Here is a 27,234-nt window from a genome sequence, read left to right on the forward strand (position 1 = left end):
TAGGCGGCCAAGAATTAGGGGGTGGTGCTGCACCCTTTTTTTTTTTAAAGGGTGTTGCACCTAAGAAAAAAAACAATTTTTACCTTACATAAAAGAGTTCTCTACCCTTTTATGTAATGTGAAAATTCTGAGTTTAGGTACGCATTAAGTAGTGGTGATTTAGACTTGATTTTAAATTTGGCATTATCCACATGTGTATAAATGTTGTCTCATGTCTGCTCACCTCCGCCTCTATGACTAAGCCCATTTAAGATGAAATACATCAGAGCGGGTGGATCCTCAGGGGTGAAACTTGGGAGCTATTAAATTCTATTTGTGATGACATCATGGGTGTGCAGCTCAGTGTCTTGGTATTGTATATACTATTTCATTATAATGTTAGCTCCTCTGAGGCTTTCTTTCTTTGGAATCTCATTCTTCTCTTGCTGTTTTTTTATTGCAAAATAAATTGAAATTAGAATAGGAAGAATGAGATGCCTCTGTAACAGTCACAGCAGGATTTGCAAACTTCAGAACTCTCTCTGCTGGAGCCCTAGAGACATATAAATGCCAGTAGGTGGTTCAAAGAACTGGGAATAATCAAGACACATACACAAACAAGAAATGAAGTGTGGGCTGATATTTTGCAACTGTGCGCATGTTAGAATAAGTTAACACTTTATTTTTTCAAATTTCCCTAAAAATACAGGAAATAGCAAATATACATAAAAATGCTATTACAAGGTTTCAAAATAAAAGAAAACATTTGTATAATACAGGCTTTACCTTTACTTTCTTTACAGGTTTATACAAAGCCCATTGTCTTTATAAGGTGTACATGGATTGTTAAGTATTAATTAATAAGTATTTACATGTGAATTTTGAACTTATTTAGGTGTCTCCCAATTTGATGCATGGAGACAAAAGAAGAATGCATAGCCCTGCATATGTTTAACTTTCTTAGTAAGTCAAATTCATGGGAGGCACAGATAGACCGGCTTAAAATGAAACATAATTCTTTATAGCTGAAGATAATGCCATCTTAGCATATCTTTATCTCTGCAGTTACCACACTTCAATACTGTTATACATATAAATAAATGACTTGGACTTTTGCTTAACAGCTGACATAAGTATGCTGGCAACTTGAGTTATCACCAATTGTAACTGTTTTGGGAAACAGATGAACTGGTAAGTGTATACACCTGTAAGGTTTGGGTAGAAAAGTAGATTTTATTTACAAGTGCAATAACTAATATTTAGCAGTGTTAGTTTGTGACAAAAAAGGGGAAAAAATATTTTACAAAATATTTACATTTGTTGTCCTCCGTACATACAGTTAGTGTAGAGGGCTTTGTACGTATTGCTTATGTTTGATTCTTTATACTTTTTACTGGCAAATGCCCATATGAGTTACATTGGTTACAAACACTACATTTGAATTGATTGAGAGAACATACATTTTCCATCATGAAAATATTTAATCATACTTTGTGGTGACAGATAGAACGGGAGACCAGAAAAATTCTCCCAAAGTGAAGTTACATCCTTATATGATGTTACTAGAATAAGTGCCTCTTAATAGAGGAATCTGCCTATTACAGCTGTGAACAGTAACATTTTGCATGGAAGACTACCCTGTCTCGACTTTTTACTCTAAAATAACCCTTGAAAAAATGATTAGGTTTTAGGGAACCCCTGATAAAACCAATTATTTAGAAATCAGTGGTGCTCCTACAATGGTGGTACTAAAGATTAATGCCCCTTCTTACAATGGTGCATAGAATGGCACCCATACAGACAGCTAAAACAGTAACTGGCAGGTCCCATGAAAAGTCAAATTAATCACAGGTTAAGGAACCCCTAACAACTTCTGGAGGAACCCTAGGATTCTACAGATCCCTGCTGGAGAAAAGCTGTTTTAGATCATCTACTATAACTAGAATTTAATGAGTTTCCTGGTGTTGATCCAGGCAGTAAAATAAACCTGACATAAACATTTGTATGTAGTAGACTTGTATAACTGAAAATCTAACTTAGGTTTTCTTACTACTAGAGAAATGATTTCCCTTTAACAATCTTATTTTAGCAATGAGTAATGTACTCTTGTTTATTTCTTTTTCCAATCATGCAACTAAAGTAATTTGCACACTCAACTTGCCATTTATACAAAAATCCTACGTGTAAGCCATTGTAATGCCCAATAGTGCTAAATATTTTAAATTACATGTCAAATGATGCCTTGGCATAAGAAAAGAGATACTCTTTCGGGTGAGGCTAAAATAAATAACTATACAGCAGTTTTCAGATTAAATAATATACAAACTTTCAGTTTCCATTCTCACACTGGTATCATTTTCCAGGTTTGGTTTCCTTGGTTATTCTTACACAAGCTAAGGAAGAGAAAAGTCTTGCCAGTCTCTATGCTCACTGTTTCCACACACTTGCCGGTAGGAATGTGTATCAGTTGTCCAGCCTGCAAGAGTGAAAATCAGATTTTATATTTACAATACTGCTAAACACAGCAACATTTCAGAGACAGTTTATGACTGCAGAGAGAAGCTGTCTGTGTCTTCTTCACCTGACACCTTTATATCTAAACACAATGCACATGCGTGTTTACATAGACCTGCTCATGGAACTGCTTAATCTCTTCAAATGACTCTTCATCTGATTTTCAAACAAGCAACAATCTGTTTTTCAAATGCAAATACTTGTAAAACCATCATCTTCTTTCTTTATTATTAAAAATAATGTTATTAATAACATTAATAATAAATTAAAGATGGCACTCCAATGGTCCACAAATCCATATTTGTTTTACTACATAAAAACAGTTTTTTCAGAAGTTCCTTTAAATATGTTGAAACAATTAGACAGGTTATGATTAGGTGGGTTAAAGGGACTCAAAAAGTTGCCCACTTAGTGAGAAACAAACAAGATATACATAGATCTTACTTCCATTACAGAATAGGGGCTTATCCATAATTTTAAAATAATGAACAGACCCTAAAAAAGCTTTCTATTTGTCCCTTCATGGCACACATCACATCCAACTCTGTCAGTTTGTGGTGTAGCCTGAAATATATTTGGCTTGAATATGCTAGAGTAAGAACTCTTTTTCATACCTATCCCTGGTTGTGGGGACCATTGCCTCAATAGGAAATCCTAATTTTTGTCAAAGGAACAATAGGAGATCGAGGAATTTTCCAATGAGTAAACTAGTTATGATGACAACTACTAAGAAGAGAATATCTATGCAGAGATCACCTCTTACTTCCTGTCCCCCATGGGACACAGACCCAAGAAGGGCCTACATTCTTCTACTTAATCCAAACCTAAAAAATGTTTTGGCTTTAATAATACAAGACACTTTATTATTACAAATAAAAGTCTAGGCCAGTCTAAATTTCTCTATTTATATGTGTATTATTTTGTATTGTTGAAGTTATATAGTGTACCTGGTGGAGAATTTGGACATAGTGGACCTGATAAAGCTCTCTAAGGCTGGAGAAGGCATGGAATGGATCTTGTGTAGGATTGAAAACATTTTGCTAACATATAGCAAGTTACTTTTTTACCAGGTTTGCTGGATCACCCAGGTTCACTGATGAAAGTGCATCCTCTCCAGCCTTGGAGAGCTTTTTTAAATTATGCCCAGTGTACCTGGTGGAGAATTTGGAATGGTAAAAGCTCACCAGACAGGTGACCTTTCTTGTATAACCTGTGCAACATGACCACTGCTGGAGATTGCCTAATGATAAGTTAAAAACATGTTGTAAATGAGAAGCCTGATGATGATCAGATAACAAAATTTGATGCTTACAGTGGCTATGGAAACAATAAAATATTAAAAATTACTCACAGATATAGTTGCTGTCATTTTATTATGTTTAATCCAACTCTGTTTTACTAGGAAAGCTAAATGGTCCAGCTTAAAATATAGATATGTGCCATTAGTGTATAAAACTTCTAAAATAGGATCACTAAATGGGTAGAGCTGTATGAGCTGTCATTCTATGTGCACTTTATAGGTGCTGTAGGTAATAATTGGCAATGCAATGTACAACACTTGTCTGAGATCATACTCGTAAAACTTTAAAGTTCAAAAATCTTGTAAAATAATTTTATTGGGTTCTACAGAAAGCCAGTGATGGTTTACAAGTCTGTAAAACTCTTACTCTAACATTTCTAGTTCTTTACTTTCAATCCGAAACAGTATTTATAAAAGGGGAAGCATTCTTAATGTTATTCCAGAATAAAGCCAGAATACTATTTCTTCCACCTTCTACAACAGCCTTTTTTAATCTTTTTTTCTCCTAGGAAACCTTAAAAAAATGCTTGGGTGTTGAGAAAAGCCTGCAACAGTAGAGCATTGGTTGCCAGCACAGTAGTCGTCAAAATGCCCCCCTTACGGTCAGTTAAAATGATTGCTTCATTTAGCTGATGTTGGTTCGGGAACAACTGATTTATGGAAGTCAATCACCCACAGGTCAAGGAATCCCTGACAACTTCTAGAGAAACCTCGGGGTCCATGGAACTCTTGTAGAGAATACCTGCTCAACACACTAGGTTTAGTATATAAAGCAGCCAAGTCTAGGGCCACCCAAAATCTTGATTTAAAAATTTTATAATTCAGAAAAGTTATAGCTTGACATTGTGGTAGCATTTAGAATACCTCAGTAAAATCCCATGTAGATGCTTCTTTGAAGGAGCAGTTTGTGAGCACAATCTGTTCATACATTAGGTCAAAGCAAAGTGACTCTGTAAGGTTAGAATAGATCTTCTTATCGTGATATACAAATAGCTGGAAAGTAAGACATCTGTGTTAATAAATAACTCAAATTGGCACAAACCATATAACTGATCTGCTATCCATGACTAACAGAGGTCTCTATGCAATATATTAATAAAAATTGTGAATGTTTAAAATCGTTTGAGATCTGCTAATATCTTTTAGTTATGTCACTGTCAAAATAAAATATTACATGTCAAAAATTATATGTTTAGTGAAATAGCCATAGAAGAAATACTGGGGCTGTTGTTGGCTAATCTTTCTAAAAATCTTTCATTAGAGGTAAACATACAGCAGGAGAGGTAATAAACATAGAAAACAATACAACATTAACAAACAATGCTCAATGACAACAATGATGTACAGACAAATAATAAGTAGGTATTGCAATAGAGAATAGAAAGTGGAAGAAGTAAAAATCAGGTGGGGGACGGGGAGAGAAAAAAGCGAGTAAAGCAAAAAAAGTGAGTAAAGCAAAGGGGAAAGAAAAGTGAGTAAAAATGACATAGAGGTGATGGTGCTTGTGATCTAGTAGTTTTAACAATTGACATAAAAATGTATGTAAATCAGAAAAGCTAAAGAAGGTCTTTTTCTGTTCAGATGGCAGGTGCAATATTAAATCGTTGTGACCTTTCTCCCATAAGACAGAGAACACTAAATGCTCCATAAACACACAACACATCTATAAGAGATTGGAGGACATCCCAATATCCACCAATTCAACCAAAATAACAATTTATAAGGGAATGGTAGCTTTCCAGTTCATCACCTAGATGTTCATTTGAGTTGACATCAGGGCTCTGTGCAAGTCACCCAAGTCCCTAACATAAAACTTCATGAATCATGGCGATGAATGAGATGCAGTAATACTATGACCTTCCCCAAGCTGTTACGGAAAGGTTGGAATTGCATATTTGGGTAAAATGTCCTTGTGCTTTATGCTATATAAATAACTGGAAACTTCACTGGAAAACAAAAATAATTCAAGAGTACATACCAAGTACACAAAGGCCCTGATTTACAAAATAAATGCTCACTTTAAAAAAAGTGAATTTGTATCTTAGTGAATGAGGTGAAACAAAGTTAAACAATTCACTTTGCCTATTACCTAATCATGTACAAGGAAATAAATGCTGCTTTAGCAAGATTGGATAATTATTTTATCAAGTAAGAATTAACTTAGTGAATATGGTGTACTTGTACTGACTCAATCATACAAGCACAGCAAATTTAACTTTAAACATAAACTTATTTAGGAAATCTGCAGCAGGCAGCAATAATTCCACCAAAGCTGGAAAAAACAAAAAATAAAACATTGTACTTTTACCTGATTCAGTTTACTACCACAATCCGAAAGCTCAACCATGTGATATGACATTCTGCTGTTGTAAATGACTTGCACACAGGAGTCTGCTTCAGTATTAAACAGCTGTGAATGATAAAAATAGAAAAATGTTAATTTGTATATTTTTATTATTAAATGAAAGTCATTCTTATATGCTTTATATTCACCAAGGCTGAGTTAGGAATGTTCTCTTAACTTACTGAATGTTCCCTTAGTCAAGTGAATAATTGAAATAGTTCCAATCCATTTGCCAAACAAAATTGTATTTTGTTGTTGATGAACATAATTGTTTATTCAAAGAGAACATATCTTCACTTCATTAACTAAGTAAACATTTAGCTTATGAAGTTAATGTTTTTTCTAAATCTTTTTTTCGTAAATCAGCCCCCTTTCTGTCCGAAGAAACATACATATCAGTGTAATGTGAAGTGGGCTAATTTGTCCCACACTAAGTTATGGAAAAATACTGTGACCTTGCCCAGATATTTATGTCAACATTTGAATTACAACTTCCATTCATTTGTGAGATCAATGGAGCTGTTGTTTATACATAGCACACCTGAAGGTGAGTAAATGGATATACTGTGTTTTTCTTCCACCCACCAACATCCATCAGTGTTCATGGCATCCAAAACACGAATGCTGATGCATTATCAAGCCTCCAGCATGAGATGCCTATCTGTAAAATGTCATTGTCTGTGTGAATGAGCCTTGAACACAACTTTTTAAACAACCAATAATGAATACCTGATGCATACTTTATCCAGGTTATAAGTTTCTTATAAATATATATAGGCAGCGTACAAAAACTAATCAAATAGAAAAAAAAAAAGAATCCCTCAATCCAACTTTTATAGTAAAAATAATGGTATCGTAATGAGTTAATAATTTCAAGGGAGTAACAAGCTACAGAATGTTCTCTGATAAGCTATTTCCATCTCATCCAAGGCTGTTCTCACAGGAATTTTAATGGAACAGCTCTGATGAAGGTGACGCAACAATGATGAATAACTCCAAAGGGCAAAGCTAATTTTATTCTGTTAAATATACTTTAAAGTATTTCAATGTATGTTTTATAAAATGTAAAAATCTCCCAGAGATTGGGATTCGATAACCTCTTGTACTCTCCGCCTCTGCTAACTGTTATCAGTTACCATTGTTCCCAGCTAGCACTGTAGACTGCAGAGCCACGACCTATCTTATGGCAGTGAGGAAAGGGGAGGTGTAATAAAGTCTAAGGACAATTTTTTATGGAAAGCCCATTAACCTAACTGCTTGTTTTTTGGGATAAGGGAGGAAGGCCAGGGAGAACGTACAAACTCCTTGCAGATAGAGTCCTGGCTGGGATATGAACCTGTGATCTAGGGCTTCAACAGCACGAGTACTAATTACTGAGCCAACCGTGCTGCATCCACAATGTCTACTAATCCGCTTGCTTGTCCCATGCCACTAACCTAAAGGAGTGAAGTCAGGGACAGCTAGACAACTAGCATTTTAAGGGGAAGCTCTCATATTTTTTGAGCATTGCTTTTCTTTCCCTAAAGTTTTATACTTTAGGTAAAAGACTCAAAATCTTGGACAGCTGCTTGAAAATAGTACAGATATATTTAAATACATTTGAGTGTTTTATGATGAACAACATATGAAAAATAATTTTCCCGCCCAAAAATAGATAACAAATTCTTACTAGGCCATATAATCCCTGCACAGATACTGAGGCATTGATTTCTGGATATATATTTTCCAAAAACCACTGGAAGCCTTTGCAGCCGAGTCTAAGTCGCAGTTGTTCCCGTTCAGTGACATCAGTTTTCTTGCTCTAAGATAGATAAAAATTAAAAAAAAATAAAATAAATCAAATATACTGTAGCCATTATTTTATTGTAATAATAGTTAAAAACATATAGTAAAGTTCAACTCCAGCCATATTTAGCTTTAGAGAGAGTGGAGAGGTTAGGAACCCCCGGTTCGGTATTACCGCTATCTGTGACATTACTGTATTATGTCATGGATTTATATGAATATTGTTGGGTTAAATTCAAAGTGTACAAAGACAAGTGACAAGAGACTTGCAAGTGAAATTAACGAGTACAGTATATTATTTAATGATTTAAAGACAAAATAGATAAAACAATGCAATAACAAAGAAATAGATATAACAAAAGATACTTAACTACAGAGTTTTAAACAAAGAGCATACATTTCACTGACCAGGTTGCTCACATGCTCCATTCCAATGCTCTGATAGAAGACATCTTTGTATGAATCCATCCATACCTCTGCAATACGGATTTTGTTTTTTAGAATTGTTTCATTTTCAGTTATATTAGATGTGCTGGGAATCTGAGACAGATGGCCAACTCTGGAGCATGGTACAATTTCTACTGAGCCACCACAAAGCCAAACCTGTCAACAAATACAGGAGAAAACCATAAAATAGCAAAAACACAATATGACACAGTCTTATCTGGTCCTTGCCCAGTAAAAATAAAAGATTTAGAGTGCTTAGGATGTTCAAAGATGGAAATCTTTAGGATGCACAGCTATGCTACCTTCTGCCCTAAACATACTTAATTGCTTGAACTTTGCTTAGTTTTTGGGCTACAGAAAAAGTATGAAAGCCACTGATAGCATTAGAGACCAAAATGCTGACATTATCTGACCCACTTTTTGTTTGAGACGACTGATATTTATTTAAAGGTATTATGCCAAAACAGCCAACCGTAATGGTTTTGCAGCTGAAGCAATTATACCAGATGATGTTTTCTAGCTATTACAGAAAGTACAGTCTGCTAAGCTATGGAAAAGAAAGAAGCATACAAAGAGTAGTTCCCAACGAAAACCATTTAAATCAAATTTTGAATTTAAACTGGGTCAACTGTGCCCCACCATACTCTCCCTTCCGTAACTGAGGTTAGAAGATCTGTGAGACAAGCTGCACGTGAGGTTATCGGACAGTCTCTTTGTTTTTACTTGTTTCTGTGTTGTTGTTTGTAATGACCACTCCCCTTGTACCAGCTGCAGCTGGTGGTCATTACTGCTCCTCCATTTAGTCAGGCCTCACACTTCATGCTATGTGGTTGATATTCACTTCTGGGATGTGAAGACCTGGTGTGTTGTCCTCTTCAGGGTTCCTGCTCCTCCATTTGCTAATTAAGATAAATTGAACTACTTTTGGTGTTACTAGGCCTCAGGGAGAAACTGGTTCTTTCATCAGGGGAGGAACCAGTAGTCTCAAGCCCAGTCACTACTCCTAGGGCTATGCAGGGCTACTAGGGCCTAGGTTGCAGTGTATGAGTATTCCCACCTTCAGGCGATATTCATACTGTCAGGAGTCAGGGCTAGGTGTCCATAGGGGGTGACTGTTTCCTTTTCCCTAGTTATTGAAGGCCTACTCCCTTGTATTTATCTTTCTGTTTTCCTTCCCTCCCCATTATCCGTGACACATTACCTTTTTTTTTTAGCACCAAGGAAAATGTGAGCTTGGACCAAACTTGATTGGCCTAGCATATCCCAGAATCATGTACTTTCATTTTTTCTCCCTTTTTGTTAATTGTTTGCTATATTGCTTAATTCTTTCCTAAAATGTTAACTCACCCGGATAGAAAGCTCAATATTTTCAACTCCCGAGTCCTCCATGCCTGAATCAAAGGCTCCAATATTCTGGAAGTAGTGCCGGTCAACAACTATTACACTTCCTGGTATTACAGGAGTTCTGGGTGAATATCATACATTATTACATATTATATATTAACAAACTAACAATCACATCCATTATTTATAAATTATTGAATTTATACATTTATCAGAACTTTTGTAACCATATTTATGCATATTTATTAGGTACACCTGTGCTCAGACTATGGAGAACATATCACCACATTTGTTTATTCATTTACATAGTGCTGATGTCTTCTACAGGACTTTACCTATTCTATGACCAATTTGGGTGGTGGTGGGATTAATCTACTATTAAGTTTTTTGGTGTGGTAGGAAACCCACACAAACATCATGAATATCATGTCCAGTCTGAGATTTGAATATGAAAGCTAAGGCCAAAGCTACCATGTCACCTTTATATGCTTACCAATCACCAAAAAAATAATGTTAAAACAAGCAGTACCTAACCTGTGCTTTTAAAGTCGTGTTCTTACTTAGCAAAGATTTTAAGAAAAAACTCAAGATATAGGTGAAACTTTTTCAAAAACATGTAGTTAGGTTAATTGGCTACCCCCCAAAATTGACCCCAGGCTGTTGTAAAGACATTTGACTATGGTACAGCAAGTGATATGACTATGGACTTTGTACAGCGCTGCGTAATATGATGGCGCTATAAATACTGTGTAATAATATTATTAATAATCTCTTTGCACATCTGCTGCGTCTTTACAATAAAAGCATGCCTCTAGGATCTGCAATCCACAGAAATAACTAAGATTTCAGTGAACTTTGAAAATTTATTTTTCTTAAATACTTACCAATACATGGGTGATTGTTTTAAAATGTTAAAAGCTCCTGCTTTTTCATAATCTGTAGACTTCTCAATAATTTGGGCTCATGAGTCCCCTAAAATGGACTGAGAATCCAATGTTACTTGGCACCTTTCTATGGGTTACCTTGATCCATTCTCAAAATTGACTTCTTAATCTCCTGTATCTGAAGTTGTATACACTGGGATAGTCATATATTTTGCAGTACATTGGTTTTGTATACTGTAGTTATGGGCCAATCAAAATGAAGCTTTTTAAAAAGACCAAAGAGTACTTGTGATGTACTTTCTTTATCAGCACTGTTCACCTAATCACTTGAATTGAATTAGTATTATATATTATAAATGTGTAAGTCTCTTCTTGGCAGGATGATTAAACATTACCTTAATGGTATGATGGGAGATTGTCGTACCTTCTCTTCACTCTCTGTCAGAGTAACCCAGTATAAGTCAAGTTTCCAATCAAACACTCCTTGTCTCAGGTCTGGTGAGTGATAATAGTCATACATTTTCCAGTCAATGACATCTAGAATAGGTGAAACGATTCTGTTTCTGTGAAGGAAACAAAGAAAATATATTTTATATATTTAATACATCACTTGTGCTTTTATATTGGCTTAAAATCGTACAGATTTTAAAGACTATATATATCCAGGTACCAGGTGCTGGAATGATCATTCCAACACTTGATGCCAGTATCAGCCTCAGACAAGAATGTATGGAAAAATGACATGTCTCAAGCCAAGGGATGTCTGTGATAGAAGGCCTCGGTGTGTTCTGTAGCCCTGCACAGCTCTAAGCTCTGGATTTGAGGTCTGAAGGGGTTGGGGAGAAGGAGTGCTGATCTGAGGAGGACTATGGCTGGTGTGTGAGTATATAGAGATGAAGAATGGTTTGATTAGGCTCTCAGCATGAAAGATCTGGGGTCTGAGTTTAAAGGGGAGGATTGACCTGAGGTCTGAGTACTACAGGGGACAAATCCAATGGGGGTCTAATCTGGGTGTGTGTCTGGGTGTAAAAGGGGGTTCTGAGCTGAGGGTCTTCCTTTAAAAGTTTTAAAGTAGTATGTTTGTAGTCAGTCCAGTCTGACATTGGTGTTAAGTAGTACATGGGCTGTAATAAATCCATGGTTATGTAGCAGATTTTAGATGTTGAAAAATTTTGTATTTACAAAGGCAGTCTGTAGATTTTTCTACTACAAACATCTGCATTTGTCTGAGAATGTCTTATTATTTTTGCATCACATTTATCTTATTAGTAACAATTTATATAGCACAACCACTTCCTGTTCCACTTAACATGCTGATACAAATAGAGCTCAACAACACACACAACACAAATACATAAAACATATCTAATGTACATACAAATGTATAGAGAAACAAATGCAGCATTAACAGATAGCAGAAGAAGCCCTGTCTGTACAAACTTTCAATTATTGTGTAAAAAAAAAAAAGATTTTTAAGGCCTTCAAATAACGAAAAGCATGAAGAACACATTCTTACTATTTCCAGACTATTTAATATATTACTAAATGTGAACAGCTATATTTAGAAACAAGGAGTTTAATGCCAACATCTGTTTTAAAGAACACATTTCAATTAAACAGCAATTCAATTTGCATGTGAAATATTTTGCTTGCAGGAATTGTTTAAAACAATCTAAAATTTGAGGTCTCAAAATATTTACTTTTAGGTGGAAAGCTTTTTTTAGATACTGAGAGAGTCAGTGAGAGGAAAGCTTGACAATTAGCTGCTGCTTCGTCTTCATTGTTTAATCTCAGACAGGTTTGTAAATAACAGGACTGGTTGGGGAGAAATTCGAATCCTATACCAGGTACAACAGCTCCCACATACTTCAACTGTTTACTTGAAGTTCAGAGTTGGTAAAATAAAGCAACAATCGGATCGGGTGCCATCTTTTGACATTCTTATACATTTTGCTGGTTGATAGAAATATAATTCCATGCAGAAAACATCTTACTTATTATTCACTATTCTGCTCAGTAAGGGTTCTAGCCAGCCTGGGTGGCATTCACAATGTGGGTCCATGAAGACCAGAACCTCCCCTGTTGCTCTGGCTGCTCCAAGCATTCGGCCTCCAATAACACCAAGTCTTTTGTTGCTTCTTATGAGCTTCACTCCGCCAATTCGAGAAATGTATTCACTCAGTGCGGACTTCAGATGACCTGGAAATATTACAAACATAGAAATCTGATTGAGGTAGTATGGCAGCAGAAGCTTACCCTACATGTGAGTGGATATCTGATATGAATATATATATTTATATATATATATATATATATATATATATATATATATTTATATATATATATTATATCTGCACATTTTTATTAGGTACTGTATTTAGTGTATCATTAGGAAAAACAGAGTTTGCCATTCAAAATATTAGCTGACTGGCTGTGTCTGAAGTATGTACCTTAGGGGCCTGTAACAAGCAAGTTTTAAATAAGTGTGAGAAAATGTCTGAATTCCTCATCTCTATAGCTGTTTTAGGTCAGTATTTCAAAAAGCACCAAAGCCAAAGCATTAGTATGGCAGTCCAGGAACTAACATTTCTAAGAAAAGTTCAGCAATGGCAGACTTCATGATTCTCCAATGATGGGGTCCATCTATGAGAAATTCAGGAACTCTATAGCCTCAGAGCAACTAGATGCATATCAATCTGAAAGAAATATGAAGAATGCCACTGCCGATCACTTCATTTAAAAAGCTAAATGTTTGGCTTTCATGCCGATTCGGAGAGTCACAGATTAGGAGTTGTCACTCTCCTTGACCATTTCTGGCTTCATACCTAAGGGGGAGTATGAGATTCTGAAAGCAATAAGACAAGATTTTTTAAAACAGGTCAGCCACTGTATTTCTCATGGTGAGATTCTTGCTGAGATTCTTTCAAATAAAAGCTCGGCACATCTGGCTTGCCCCAGTCCATGTTGAAATAAAGCAGCATTATCCTTTCCCAAGGATCTTTCAAGAAGCCCCGCTGACATCTTGTCTAAGTGGGCTAGCTGGAAGCCATAGTGTAGGGTATTTTTTTAAAAATTTTCCCCAAGTGTTTTTTTTCCTGTTAAGCTGTATTTTGAGAGCCTGGGGTGGGGAGTACCTGACCTCAAATCTTAGTACAACCTCCACCCTAAATCTTTTTTATATCAAAGAGGCTACCTTGATAACTAAGATCATCCACCAAGATAATCTCCTTTAGCATCCTTTTAGGGGAGTTGTCCAGGATACTGTGTACCGTCCTCAGCAGTGTAGACCAGGCTTCATTGTGAAAGCAGATGATGACACTGGTTGTAGGGAGATTCTCATTGTAAATCTGCTGGTGACACCTGTGTGTTGTAACAAAAAAAGAGGATTTTGTAAAGTCAAAAACATATTGAATAGAATATGGAAATGTTACACCCCTGTTGCATGTTTTTTAAAATCGTTTTCCATTTGACAGAACAGGAAGTCAAAAAAATCTCTTTAATGTGAAGGAAACCCCCTTTAGAAATATTTTTACACTGTTGGTGTTCTGGTAATAGCATTTTTTTAATTTTCTTTTCATTTCTGCAGAATGAATCTGCCTAGTGGGTGGCAAAACAACAATAAATACAAAACTAAATACAAAACAAATTTTTTTAAATAAAATAGTAGTGGTCTATTAGCAGTAAAAACAAAAGGGCTAATAGTAATACCAACTAAAAATGATTAGTTTAGTCAACTTCATTTAAAACAATTTTGAAATACATAGCAGGAAGTTTTTTATCCTGGTAGCAGTGAGCTGCAGTCAAGAAATATAACACACATTACAATTACTGTAATATAGTTTCAAATAAACAATATACAATAAACAAAATGCATACTATATACAATATGAGCTCTATTTATAAAACAGAGAATCTGGCATTCCCTCAATTCCCTTGTGGGAATCATTTACATGGACCTGGAGGATTCCAAAAAGACAATATTTGAGGTTAAAAAGAGTCCTGTATATAACAATTTCAGGATTTGCTTTCCATCCCTTGTTGTTTCTCACTGGGCTTATAGTGTAACCATTTTCTTTCCACAATGAAATATTTTAGGTATTTGTTTAATATCACCTAAGGAAGTCTTAACAAATTATCCCAAAAACATTTTAGTAAGTGAAACATTGGGTACTGTAAGTTTAAATTTATATAGAAAGGAAATGGGTGCACATTATTCATACCTTGTTTTTAAATAATTCCACATAACTCTGGTATTTTATTCCAAAGAAGTGATACTTAAATTTGGAAGTTACATCACCTCCTTTTATCAGGAACTACAAGTTGTGTCTTCATTTTATTATTACAAAAGAGAAAGGGAGAATGTTATGAAGTACGCTATGAAGTTAGGTTTCCTTATTTATATTATAATTAATTTTCCCCCTAGAGGCTCTGATTCCAGGTCAAGGCTGAAATTATATTTTACTTGCGTAAAGCCATGAATAATACCACTAAACCAAAATTACAACTTGGTAGATATAAAAGATCTTCTAATAACATTCATGAATATTTTTATAACAGTTTTGTGAACTCATCAGAACTCAATATGTTTGAGGCACGGACATTCCTGTAAGTCTCTTTATAAATTGGTATAGTAAGCAGGTTATGTAAGGGGAACAATATTGTCAATTTTATATTATAACACTTTATTTTTAAAAACAGGGATTTAGGCAATTCCTTAAACGTTCCTATTGTGGGAAACTTCCAAGTCCATGTGTTTCAATGTCAGTAATTGATTTCCACCAGGGAATGTTTGAGGGAATGCTATATTCCCTGTTTTATAAATAGAGCCCTTTGTGTGTTGTAACCAATGGCAAATAACCTAGATTTTATTCCATAACATTAATTACAGCAAACTTAATATTGATTGTGTGCCATGACATTTGCTGAAACATTCTCTGGTGGAGAGCGAACTACTCCTGCTAAAAACATGGACCTGGGAGATTCTTGACACAGGAATGTTTCAGTCAATGGCAGATTCACAGCTTTATAAAAAGACCCCTGTGTGTTAATACAAAGCAATGTTCTGTGTTATTTCTGTAACACTAGAGGGCAGCAGTGCAGCTGTAATGTCAGCCTCCTGCCTTTAGGAACTCTGAATGTCCCATGATTCCTTGCATAGTGTACCATAGATGGGGATATTTACAATTGTAATCTCAATTCTCTGCAACACAATGGGGTGGCTACAAAGGAATACATTGTGAAAAGAGCATGAAATGTAGCCATGTGCTTTAGGTGGCTCAGAGGCGGTTTTCCCCATGTTTGCATGGGTTTCCCCCCACATTCCAAAAACAATTCCAATTGTGAGCAACTATGAGAGACAGCTATTGACATGACTATGGACTTTGTACAGCGCTGCGTAAAGAGATGGCGCTATATAAATCCTGTGTAATAATAATATTATTTGAATATGTACCGTTCTGCAGTGGATATAAGGTTTTTTATGGGGACTAAATTAACTCACAATTGAAAAAAGGAAGAAGGAATGTTTCATTAAACCATATTTTTTTTATTTTGACTTCATACACACCAGTAAACTAGAATTTACAGCAAAAGTATTCTCTCAGCACAGATTTTCTTTAAAACCCGAATCCATTATCCAAAAAATGGTCTAAATTGTATGTAAACTGTAGGAAGTTAATGCTTCTGTGTTGAGAATTACCTGTACCTACTTCATACACTGTATTTTTTTTTAATTAACATCACTTTGTATTATAAGTTTGCACATTCTGGAAAAGCTGATGAGTATCTAAAGAATACTAATTTTATGGTGGTCTCAAATTATTTGTTTGTTTGCTACTTTTTACTGCAGGCACATAAACAATCCATGCATTACTGCTTTATTCTGCAAATACAGAGACGGTATTATCCTCTAGATATTGTAGAACTACAAGTCTCAGCATTACATCAAGCCATTTATGTCTACCGTGCTAAAACCATCATGTCAGTGGCCTGCAGATCACTGGTACCTAGGTGTCTATGTAGTATTATCACTGTTAATAATACTCACAATGGATGGCGACCTTCAGGCACTGTCCGGTGTATAGGAATTCTCTGGCTTCCATTCTTTTTAAACTCATGTATATTCCTTGCCTGTTCAGTATGCCAGCTCTGGGTTACTATGTTGGCATCATTCTTCCTCTTGGAGTGCTTCACTATCTTGTAGATGTTTCTTCTGATCTTCTCAAAGCTTCTGCTCTGTCCAGGAATCCCAATGGCAATAAGTTCCTCATCCCTGAGAGAAGACAATGGGGACAAGAGTTCCACTTTATACTGATTGGCATCCTCAGATTGCTCCAATAATAAGCTACCTGCCCATCTCTGCCCAGTGCCATGGTGCTGGTAAACATAGCCAGAACTGTCCTCACTCTGTACCTCTGGATCTAAAATAGCCACCATCACCAGCATCAAAACCAATGCCAGGAGTAGTACCAGGACCTGCAGCTGGCACAGCAGGGATCTGCACCTCTTCCTCAACAGCATGTTTTTGGTTGCACAGTAAGGCACACACCGTCATGGTATTTGCAATTATCTTCATTCCAGATCAGTTTCCCTCACATGTATTTTCCCACACAGGTCCTTCTTTCCTTTTTGCATTCCACTTGCACGCTCTTACTGTGTATATTTTCTTTTCTTTTTTTTCTCTCTTCTCCTAAACCAACCAGGCCTTTGCAGATAAATTCCTTCCAGTCAATGTAAGGAAATATATAGAATAAACAAACAAGTCACCGTAATCCCTTGGATTTCTTCAGGATAAAAAGTATTCAATGAAATGCCACATGGTAGTAATAAAATATTTCCTCTTCTCTAGATGTCATTTTACAGACTAGATTTTTATTGCCTTGTGCTGGGGCAGTGTTATCATTTCATCCTAGTTGATTGCAGGGAAACAAGCCCAGATGTGTGATCCCTACACTGTTGTGATACTGCACTGAGATCTGATGAACAGATGTACTGTAAATAGGCAGCCACACTGCCTCCCCTTCACACAAGTTCAGCACTGCCGGATACTTCTGCACAATGCAGCCTGGTCCTAATGCCCACTATGTATTCCTGCAATGTGTACATGTACAGGCAACTTCACACTCAGCCAGTGGGACTCCTAAGGCAACCTTTATAAAATACTTATACGTTATGTAGTTATTTATATTTATAAGGTATATGTCTGAAAAATTGTAAATAGGCATTGAAAAGTACAAACAAATAATTAATATTCATTTGGGGCACAATAAAGAATTTAATATAATGATTATGTTGGGAGTTAAATTATTTGCTGCTGTAAAAGTGTACATAATAGTAATGACAATAAACTTCAGGCAAATAGCTAAATAGATTTAACTTGCTTAAGGATTTACATTTCTGCCTCTCCTGTTCTGAGAATAAAACAAAACTTCCTTCCCTAAATTGGGCTGTTATATTTCTGATGCGGTTCAGTTACACTTACAGGTCTTGTCCACCTATTCAGGGCTGTAACTGGACAATGAAAGGTGAAGCCGGAGACAGATAAGCTCATCCTTTGTCACTTTGCTCTCTCCTTCATGACCCTTGCACTGCTGCCCTGTTGCAGTAGCGATGCATTGGCCTCCACCAGTCTGCACTTTGTTGTAAAGGGACTACAAGTGGCACATACTATGGTATTTAAACTGATTGCAATAAAAAAGTATATGTAGAGATTATTTATGCTAGTGCATGACTGTGACAAGGCAGAGACCTTGCATAGAGTGCCCTCCCCCCCATAAAAACCCCTCAAATGACAACCCACTCGAATGATGGTTAAATGGCCGAAAGGCCTTTTATTAAAACATTTTCTCAAAACAATTAAAAATAGATAAACATTTTCCATAAATAACCAAACAAATAACCATAAATAACCAAATAGCAAATAAATAACATAAATAAAAAGTCACATAACAATGCAAATACAAAAATAACACATTTTCCTATAAACTTGACTCAATGAACCCACTCTCCTGGTTACTGGACCTTGAATGCCCCCTCTACTATACCCCAAACTTATTTGGGTCTGCACTGCTTTGATGTATATGCTTCCAGCCGCACCACAAGCTCAGGAACGATATCAGCAGCACTCGCAGTCCAATTTAACCAAGACCCATCAACTACCAATAACCAAATTCCATAAAGACCCATACCGAAGATGAGCCTCTCATCCCCACTGAAATAGACCAGAAAACCAACTTCCTTCGAGGACCTCACCACAGCCACAAAGCTCAACCTAAACAAGTCCCCACCATCACCCAAATACTAGGGAGGATGGGCGGGAAACTTTCTCCACTCTCCCCGTCCTGCCGAAGAATGATCCTCCCCTTCCGTTTCCCCCTCACTTTTCATTCCTATTCCCCCTCCCTCAACTACGTCACCCCCCCCACCACACTGCAAATTAGTTAACCCTAGCACTGCCTGCTCCCTACCCCTTCCCAGTCATGGAGGCCTTCCACTATCCTTTCACTACGTTCTCCTGCTCCAGGCCTCTCTTTATAGTGCACTCATTGATCCTAGTTTGCATTCCTTGCTACCCCAACCCCAGCTCACAACCGCATACCTCAAACCATTACATTGACACTCAACCAGCATACCAGTTTAAAAGGAGTCTAGCAATGGTAGCTATCCATAGACTACTTTACTGTGATGCCATGGGCCTGATTTATTACAGCTCTCCAAGACTTGAGAAGATACACTTTCATCAGTGTACCTAGGTGATCCAGCAAAACTGGAATGGATTTCTTAAAAGTCAGTTGCTATTTGTAAGCATATAATCTCCATCCTGGACCAGATCCATTCCAGGTGTACTGGATCACCGAGGTTCACTGATGGAGGTGTATCTTCTCCAGTCTTGAAGAGCTTTATTAAATAAGGCCCAATGTGTGTGTAATGTGTTAAAGATTCAAACTTAAAGAGTTTTGCAAAAAGTGTAATGACACATCACAGCCAATCATACATCACCTTTTACTGGTCTGAGGCCCTAGATTTAAATTTGATTGCTTGACATGGACCACTGCACTTTGCACTTCATCATTACACATAGATCTGTAATATTAAATAAACCCAGAAAAGCACAATGTCAGAATAGTTAGGCAATGATCTCATGCTTGAGCTGAAGGTTGGCTTGCATTGAAACCTAATCTAGCAGCTCCCTGTCTTGGATCAAATGGGGGTTTACGATGTTGCACTTTTATGTCACTAAACGGGGGACCTGGGAAAGAACCATTAATGTCTTAGAATACCTCTAGATTCATGGAAAGGATACGTGCATCCAATGGAAAGACAAAATCAAAACTATTTTTTAGTAAGGTATGTTTAAAGGGGACCTGTACTGTAGAAGAGTGCAAGAATTGGTCCTTACATTTCATTATAGGCTCCCTACAGAAGATCTTTTAAAAATTACTGACTAACCAAGTTTTGTTTTATGCTGTGTCTCATTATGGATATGGCCATCTTGGTAGAGTCATTGGGCCTGGCCCCTTAATGTTAGAGCTTCCCTCCGGATGACTGGTCATGATCAATGACCAATGATCCAGCAGCAGTTGAGAGGTGAAAGAAACATAAATCCACATATAAATAAAGTAGGAACAGGGTTTTCTTTGCACTGCATGATTTCAGGTACAGACTTCTCTCTATCTTTCCAGCAAAGAGACAGCACAATAGTAAGATCAGCAAATATTATTCCAAATCCATAGCAGTCAGAAGCACATGATCTCACACTGCACATATACAGCTATAAAGCTGTGGGCACAGGAGTGTACTGGTGCGTTTCAAGAGAAGTTCAAAACAAAAGTAATATCTTCAGGGTACTGCTTAGACACAATGAAACTTTCTAGATGATTCCTAAGAAATTTCTGAACTGTTTGTATTCAGGTTTGGTTTAGAAAGAAAAAAAGTTAACTTAACAATACAAGAATAAAGTAGAAACAGAATAGTGTATTATCTAGAACTGGGTTAGACCCCCTTTTGCCATTTTGGAATAGATTTAACAACATTTCTCAGGGATTTTGGTCCATATTGGCATGATAGCATTAACACAGTTGGTTTCATTGGATGCACATCAATGATGTGAAACTCCTTTTACACCCCATCCCAAAGGTGCGCTATTGGACTGAGAGCTGGTGACTGTGGAGGCTATTTGAGCATAGTAAACTTTTTGTTATGTTTAAGATAAAAGTTTGAGATGATCTGAACTTTGTGACATGGTGGAAGTAGCCATCAGAAGATGGGTAATCCCTGGTCATAAAGGGATGGACATGGTCAGCAACAATACTAAGGTAGGCTGTAGCATTTAAATGATGCTCAATTTGTAGCTCTTCTGGGCAGGGTCCTCTCCTCACCCTGTGTTATTATTTGTAACTGTATGTAATTTGCAACCCCTACTGTTTATTATTAATAATAATAATATTAATAAGAAGAAAATATCCACAACACCGCTATATAACCAACAACAGCCTGAACTGTTGACACAAGGCAGGATGGATCCATGCTTTCATGTTGCTGATGCAAAATTCTGACCCGACCTTCTGAATGCCCTAGCAAAAATTAAGACTAATCAGACCAATTAATGTAGCCCATCTTCTTCAAAGTTTACTACGTTGTGTGTTCATAGATACTGTTCTGTATACCTTAGTTGCAGCAAATGTTTTTTTCAGTAGACATAGTTATACGTGAAAATGCAGTAAACATGCCACATTCAAAGTTGCCTAAATCCCTTTTCTTCTACATTCTGAAGATCAGTGTGATCTTCAGAAAGTCGTTTTGATAATGTCTACATACCTAAATGAACTTTGTTGTTGCAGCTTAACAGGTGTACCTAATGAAGTGGTCAGTGAGTCTATAAAGAACAAATAAATATCAAGAATGAGTACACACAGATCATACTACATATACAGAAGCATATGGTACATTTTTTTTTTTTTTTTTATCCAGTTGGGGAGATTTTTCTTCACTTCCTGTCCCTTTGATACTTGTAAAAAAAACAGGTTATGTGGTTGTTACCAACGCAGAAAGCCACATATAGCAGAAAGTAAGAAATGCTGCTGACCATAACATTGATGTCAATGAAAACCTTAAATGTCAAATTCTGAAACAAATGAATTTGTCAGCTACTCATATTAATAATTCATATTAAATATTTTGATGTTTTTTGTTAATGTTGTATAAGTATATAATAGAACCCTAATAATTAATTCTAATAATTGCATATATCTGAGCTTTAATGGGATATACTTCAGTTTTTTTACTACTAATGAAGCTGCAACAGCAGCAGGTTAAGGAGTAATGGCCTTTTTAAACTGATATGCAATTTAAAAGTAAAGAAAAATTTGTTGAGTGAAACAAGCTAATACATATTTTCGGTGGTCTATGTCAGTTCGGCAAACTCCGGCCTTTAGGCCCGATACGGCCTAGCCAGTAGTCCGTTCCGGCCTAGCGCCCCCCCCCGGGTCGATCGGCCTAACCCCATCTGGCCTAATCACATCAGGTCTGCAACCCGCGGCTCTTGAGCCTCCTTTTCATGCCTCCCTTCACTATTTACTGCGGCCGGCGTTAACACTTCTGTCGCCGGGGGTAAGAGGACATTTCCCTACAGGGGCGTTCCTGGTGGGGGCAGAGCCATCAGCGTGGGACTTGCGCTCCAGAAATGGCCTAATAGCCAAAAAAGTTTGCTGACCCCTGGTCTATGTTATGCACAATTTTGTCTTACTATATTGTATCCTTGCAATAGATAGAGGAATTGAGAAGCTAGAGATGTAGAGAAGTGTTGGAATGCCAGGATGTTCCCCATCAGGGCATTTTACACTAACAATGTCTGGGAATCTGTGATTTGAGGCTTCAATTGAAGGAAATTTGATTTTTTCAACCACTGCATTGGTAAGATTGTTGAATGCAGTACCTAATAGGTGGAGTAGGACATTTTTTGAGAATGGGGGAGTGACAGTGCTGGGTGCTGATATGTCCCTATATAGTGACTGTATAGTAACTTTTTCAAAATAGATTATTATCCTAATTTCTGTTTTAAAAACCTAGAAAACAATCTAGTTGTCTATTGTATTACCTAGAAAATGATACAAGGGATATAATCAGTTGGTACTAGTAGGGTGAGATCTCAAAAATAAGAGAACATTTTTTTTACATAGAGTGATAGGTTGCTGAGCCAACAGTTTAACAAATGTATAAAAAAGGAGAAAACAAACAGGAAGAACGTCTCTTTACAGCAACATCTGTAGTTTAAAATATTAATTACATTGAATAATTCATAACTAATACAGTGTAAGGCCCTGGTCAGTACCAGTATTCTCCAGACACCAGTCCCCCAATCTAACACTTTCACCTAAAGCAGCCCCCGCTCAGCCTCAAGAGACTGGTTCCAGCTCCCAGCACTCGTTTGCCCCCAGGACTTAGTGAGCAAGGAATAGTGTCTGGGGATGGGCCGGCAGCTGACCAGGAGCCCACAGATACACAGTACAGAATTACCAGGGAACCAGAGAACAAGCCGAAGTCAAACACAAGAGATCAGTCCACCAAACGAGGTACAAAGGAAAAGGCACAAGCAGAGTCAGAGTCACAGGCAAAGGTTGGTCCAGGCTGAGGTCAAGCGGCAAAGGTTGTCAGGCAAAGGTCAGCAACAGAAAACCACTCAAGCACAGATAAGCCCAGCTAATGCTGTAACAGGAACTGGTGACTGTGAGCAGAGAGGCTTTAAAGTCCCAGCAGCCAATAGCAGTTTAGGGCTAAGTCAGGAGCTGATCAGCTTCTAGAATCTACTTCAGCTGTGTACAGCCTAACAATGGATGCTGGGGATGCCATAAATTCATCAGGCTGCACGGCTAAATGTATGCAGGGGCTGCTGCAAATGACATCTTCGGACAGAACAAACAGTGTTTTATATTGCAATGGCACACAGCACAGAGTTGTCAGCCAATAGAGTATCTCCTAACATACAGAGATTTGCTAATAATGTAAAGAATGCATACAAACTTGTCCTTTTGTATACAAAAAAGCAATAACCACACATGATCGATAAGTGCTCCTTATCCCCGCTACGTTTCGCCATTAGGCTTTATCAGGGGACTTCACAGTATAATTAGATATAATTAGTTGGTATGGGATAGTTCTCATGTTTGTTTTATATCAATTGATTTTACATTGTCCTGATTGTCAGATTTGGAAGTTCCAAAAACCCTCCCAGGGCAGACTGGGCTCATCTGTTGGGTATTTGGTTTAAGATGTCGTCTTATTTGGTTTAGATGTTCCATACAGTTTCACATTAAAATTGGCAAAATGTTTTCTAACACATTTCCTATAGTAGAAGACTGTTCATTCTTACCTATCTAGAGGACAATCTTTGGACCAATAGGGATTCCATACTACTGTACTGCACTGTGGCTTCTCCTACCAGCTGCCACTTTATTAAAGAACACAGGGGCTGTTAGATGGAACCACAACAAGTGTGCAGTGAAGGATATTTCCAGTGTTGAATGCAACGTTTCTCATAGAAGCAGTAACTTTGTAAATAGCATCACTCCAAGTCATCACCCTCCAAAGAGGTAAATATAAATGATGTTCTCTATATGACATGTGAAAAAAATTATTGCCAACAGAGTCACTTTAATTAGCCAGTGGTTTTGCAGTTGCAGCGTTTCAGTGGTCAATATACCCACTGTCCATGGTACTGAAAACATATATCTTTAGCTGTGTTTTATTAATACTATAGTTATCATTCAATGCATTAATAGGTCAGCACAAGAACATCAGTAAATTACACATTTGGGTTTTATTCTAAAATTGATAAACACACATAACAATATTAAATTAAATAGCAGGGAAGGAACCATACAATCTTTTACAATCTTTACGAATTTGCCCTTTTCATTGGTGTGTGACGTGGGGCATATATAAACACTGCTGCTTATTTCTAAAAGACAAGTATAATGCATTATATTTGGTTTATTATAAAATCTCACTGAGGAAAAACAAAACCACATTCCCCCCACCTGCCCTTACCAATTCATACAATTGTTGCCTACCTTCTGTAGCTGGACCAGGACTGATATAGAAGTCCCTTTAAGTCGCTGGTTCTGGGTGCAGGGGAATGGTAATTCAGGAAACGTTAGGGAAACATGGCTTGTATATTGATGATGGCGTTTACAAAATGTTAGCAGCTTGTTAAGAGCCTTATAAACCTTTGCCATCTCTTACTGAATTCCTGCGCATGCCTAAAATATTAGGTATAAGGTGTAGTATGCTAAGATTATGCAGTATGTATGAGAAGGGAATGTATGTAGAAAAAAAAACATGAGCCTAACTTGATTAGTTTATTAAATATTTTATTTTGTTAAGTTTCCAAGGGGAAATATACATTTTGCTTACTGTAAAGAAACGCCTGAAAGAATAGTTAAGGTCATGTTTTAAAGTTTTTTTGACCAGTGCCATACTGCCCATATGGCCCTTGTTAGCTGGTTTGGTGGATGGTTTTTGCCAAATTCAGAAAGGTGGTGACAGCTGTACTATCCAAAATAGGAATTTACCAATATTCATCACAATCATAAAGTTAAAAAGGAAACTTGACTTGGCCTGGGAACTGATGACCTGATGACATAAACACACTGATAAGTAACTTCTCCTATTGTTTTCCTAATGCTTGTTTTGTCTTCAGTGCCTGGATTTCATTCCTTCTCCAAAACACTTGTGTATGTAGAAAACACATTAAGTTAATTCTGTAGCAATCTACCATGTTGGTTTGAACCAGCTCATGTGAGAACGTGCTCTACGTTTTCTCTAGTCATTTCAATACTATATATATATATATATATATATATATATATATACAGTTAATTTTAAATTAAACATCTCAGATGCAGTTGAACTGCAGACTTTCAGTTTTAATTGAGTGGGTTGAACAAAAAGATTGCATAAAAATGTGAGGAACTAAACCCTCACATTGATACAGGAATTGGAATAGATGATTTTACTAACAACAAATGTTAACACAGCATAATAATATCAATCTCTATTAACACCCATGTTTTGCATTTTATATATTAAATGTAGCATTATTTTCATGAAACTTTCATTTGCCTTCTTTTTATTTATACATTTTCATTTTTTACATAAATATGAGTTCTTTATATGTTGTTTAAAACATACATTTGAGGTGAATATTCCCAGCAAAAAAGAAAAGAAACGTTACAGAATTTGTAAAACAAGCGTATCTTGTATATTTTGGTATTAAACTGGGGGACTATGATAAGTATTGGGCTCCCCATATGGTATGCAAAACTTGTGTAGAGTGTCTACGTCAGTGACACTCCCTGGTATTCCTGTATCCGACATGGAGGGTATACAGGGATTGGAGTGTAATCCAGGAGTTAGCAGTGGAAGTGAATATGGAGGAAGTGTTTCATCAAACCAGCAGTTCTCCCAAGAAGAGCTCAATGATTTAATATGTGACCTAAGTCTGTCAAAACAAGCATCTGAACTTTTAGCATCCAGACTAAAAGAAAAGAACTGTCTGAGACCGGAAGTTAAAATAACGTTTTATAGAACAAGAGAGGTGACACTCCTACCATATTTCAGTGAAGATGGAGACTCCGTGTACTGTTGTAACATCCCTGGACTACTAGCCCATATGGGAGTACCAGAATACCGAGCAGAAGACTGGCGGCTTTTCATAAACAGTTCCACTCGAAATTTGAATTTTGTTTTCTTACAAACTTGGAATAGATCTGGTCCAGGATTCAAAATATTTGCTAGCAAATAGAAAATGACTTTGAAGAAATCCATTCTAGGTTTGCTGGATCACCCAGCTTCACTGGTGAAAGTGTATCCTCTCCAGCCTAGGAGAGCTTTAATAAATCCGGCCCAAAGTTGGGAATAATGAAGCAGTTTGTTAGAGCTCTGAACAAGGACGGTGATTGCTTCAATTACATTAGTAGATTCTTTCCTGTATTGAGTACTGAAAAATTAAAAACAAGAATCTTTGATGGACCCCAGATTCGGAAACTGATAAATGATTCAAATTTCATGAGTTACATGGCTGATACTGAAGCTTCTGCCTGGCACAGCTATGTCATGGTTATCAAGAACTTCTTGGGTAACCATAAAACACAAAATTATGAAGAACTGGTACAAACTTTGCTCTTAACTTTAAAAATGTGGGTGTTACTATGAGCATTAAGGTACACTATCTCCATAGCCATTTGCAAAAATTTGCAGAAAACCTTGGCGATTTCAGTGAGGAACAAGGGGAGAATTTCCATCAAGATATAAAGGTGATGGAAGAAAGGTATCAGGGCAGATGGGAGAGACACATGATAGAAGACTACTGCTGGAGCCTTCAACGTGATTGTCACAACCTAAAATGACTTTAACCTCCTTAGCGGTTCATTTCTTTCCGGTTTTATATGTCTAAGCGGTACATTGTTTTTCATGAAAATGTATTTTACAGTATAATATAATAGAATGAGTACAATGAAGTTTGAAACACAAAATCATGTAAAAATAAAAAACTGAATAAATTAAAAAATCTATATATTTTAAAAAATTTAATTAAAAAAAAAAATTACATATTATACTTATACTAATATATATACTGTAAA

General features: G+C 36.7%; 1 protein-coding gene across 1 annotated transcript; it reads right to left on the reverse strand.

Annotated features, from left to right (window-relative positions):
* Positions 1–636: 636 nt before the first annotated feature.
* GALNT15 (polypeptide N-acetylgalactosaminyltransferase 15) lies at positions 637–17,560 on the reverse strand. The gene is made up of 10 exons (XM_072412452.1): positions 16,644–17,560; positions 13,791–13,957; positions 12,592–12,796; positions 10,993–11,160; positions 9,717–9,834; positions 8,331–8,525; positions 7,807–7,938; positions 6,102–6,203; positions 4,658–4,786; positions 637–2,455 (listed from the first exon to the last, which is right to left on the reverse strand). Exons 1-10 carry the CDS (start codon positions 17,114–17,116, stop codon positions 2,321–2,323), a joined length of 1,824 nt encoding a protein of 607 aa, XP_072268553.1. The 5' UTR covers positions 17,117–17,560; the 3' UTR covers positions 637–2,320.
* Between the last annotated feature and the right edge of the window lie 9,674 nt (positions 17,561–27,234).

Source organism: Pyxicephalus adspersus, chromosome 5, assembly GCF_032062135.1.
Source record: "Pyxicephalus adspersus chromosome 5, UCB_Pads_2.0, whole genome shotgun sequence".
Classification (NCBI taxonomy): domain Eukaryota; kingdom Metazoa; phylum Chordata; class Amphibia; order Anura; family Pyxicephalidae; genus Pyxicephalus; species Pyxicephalus adspersus.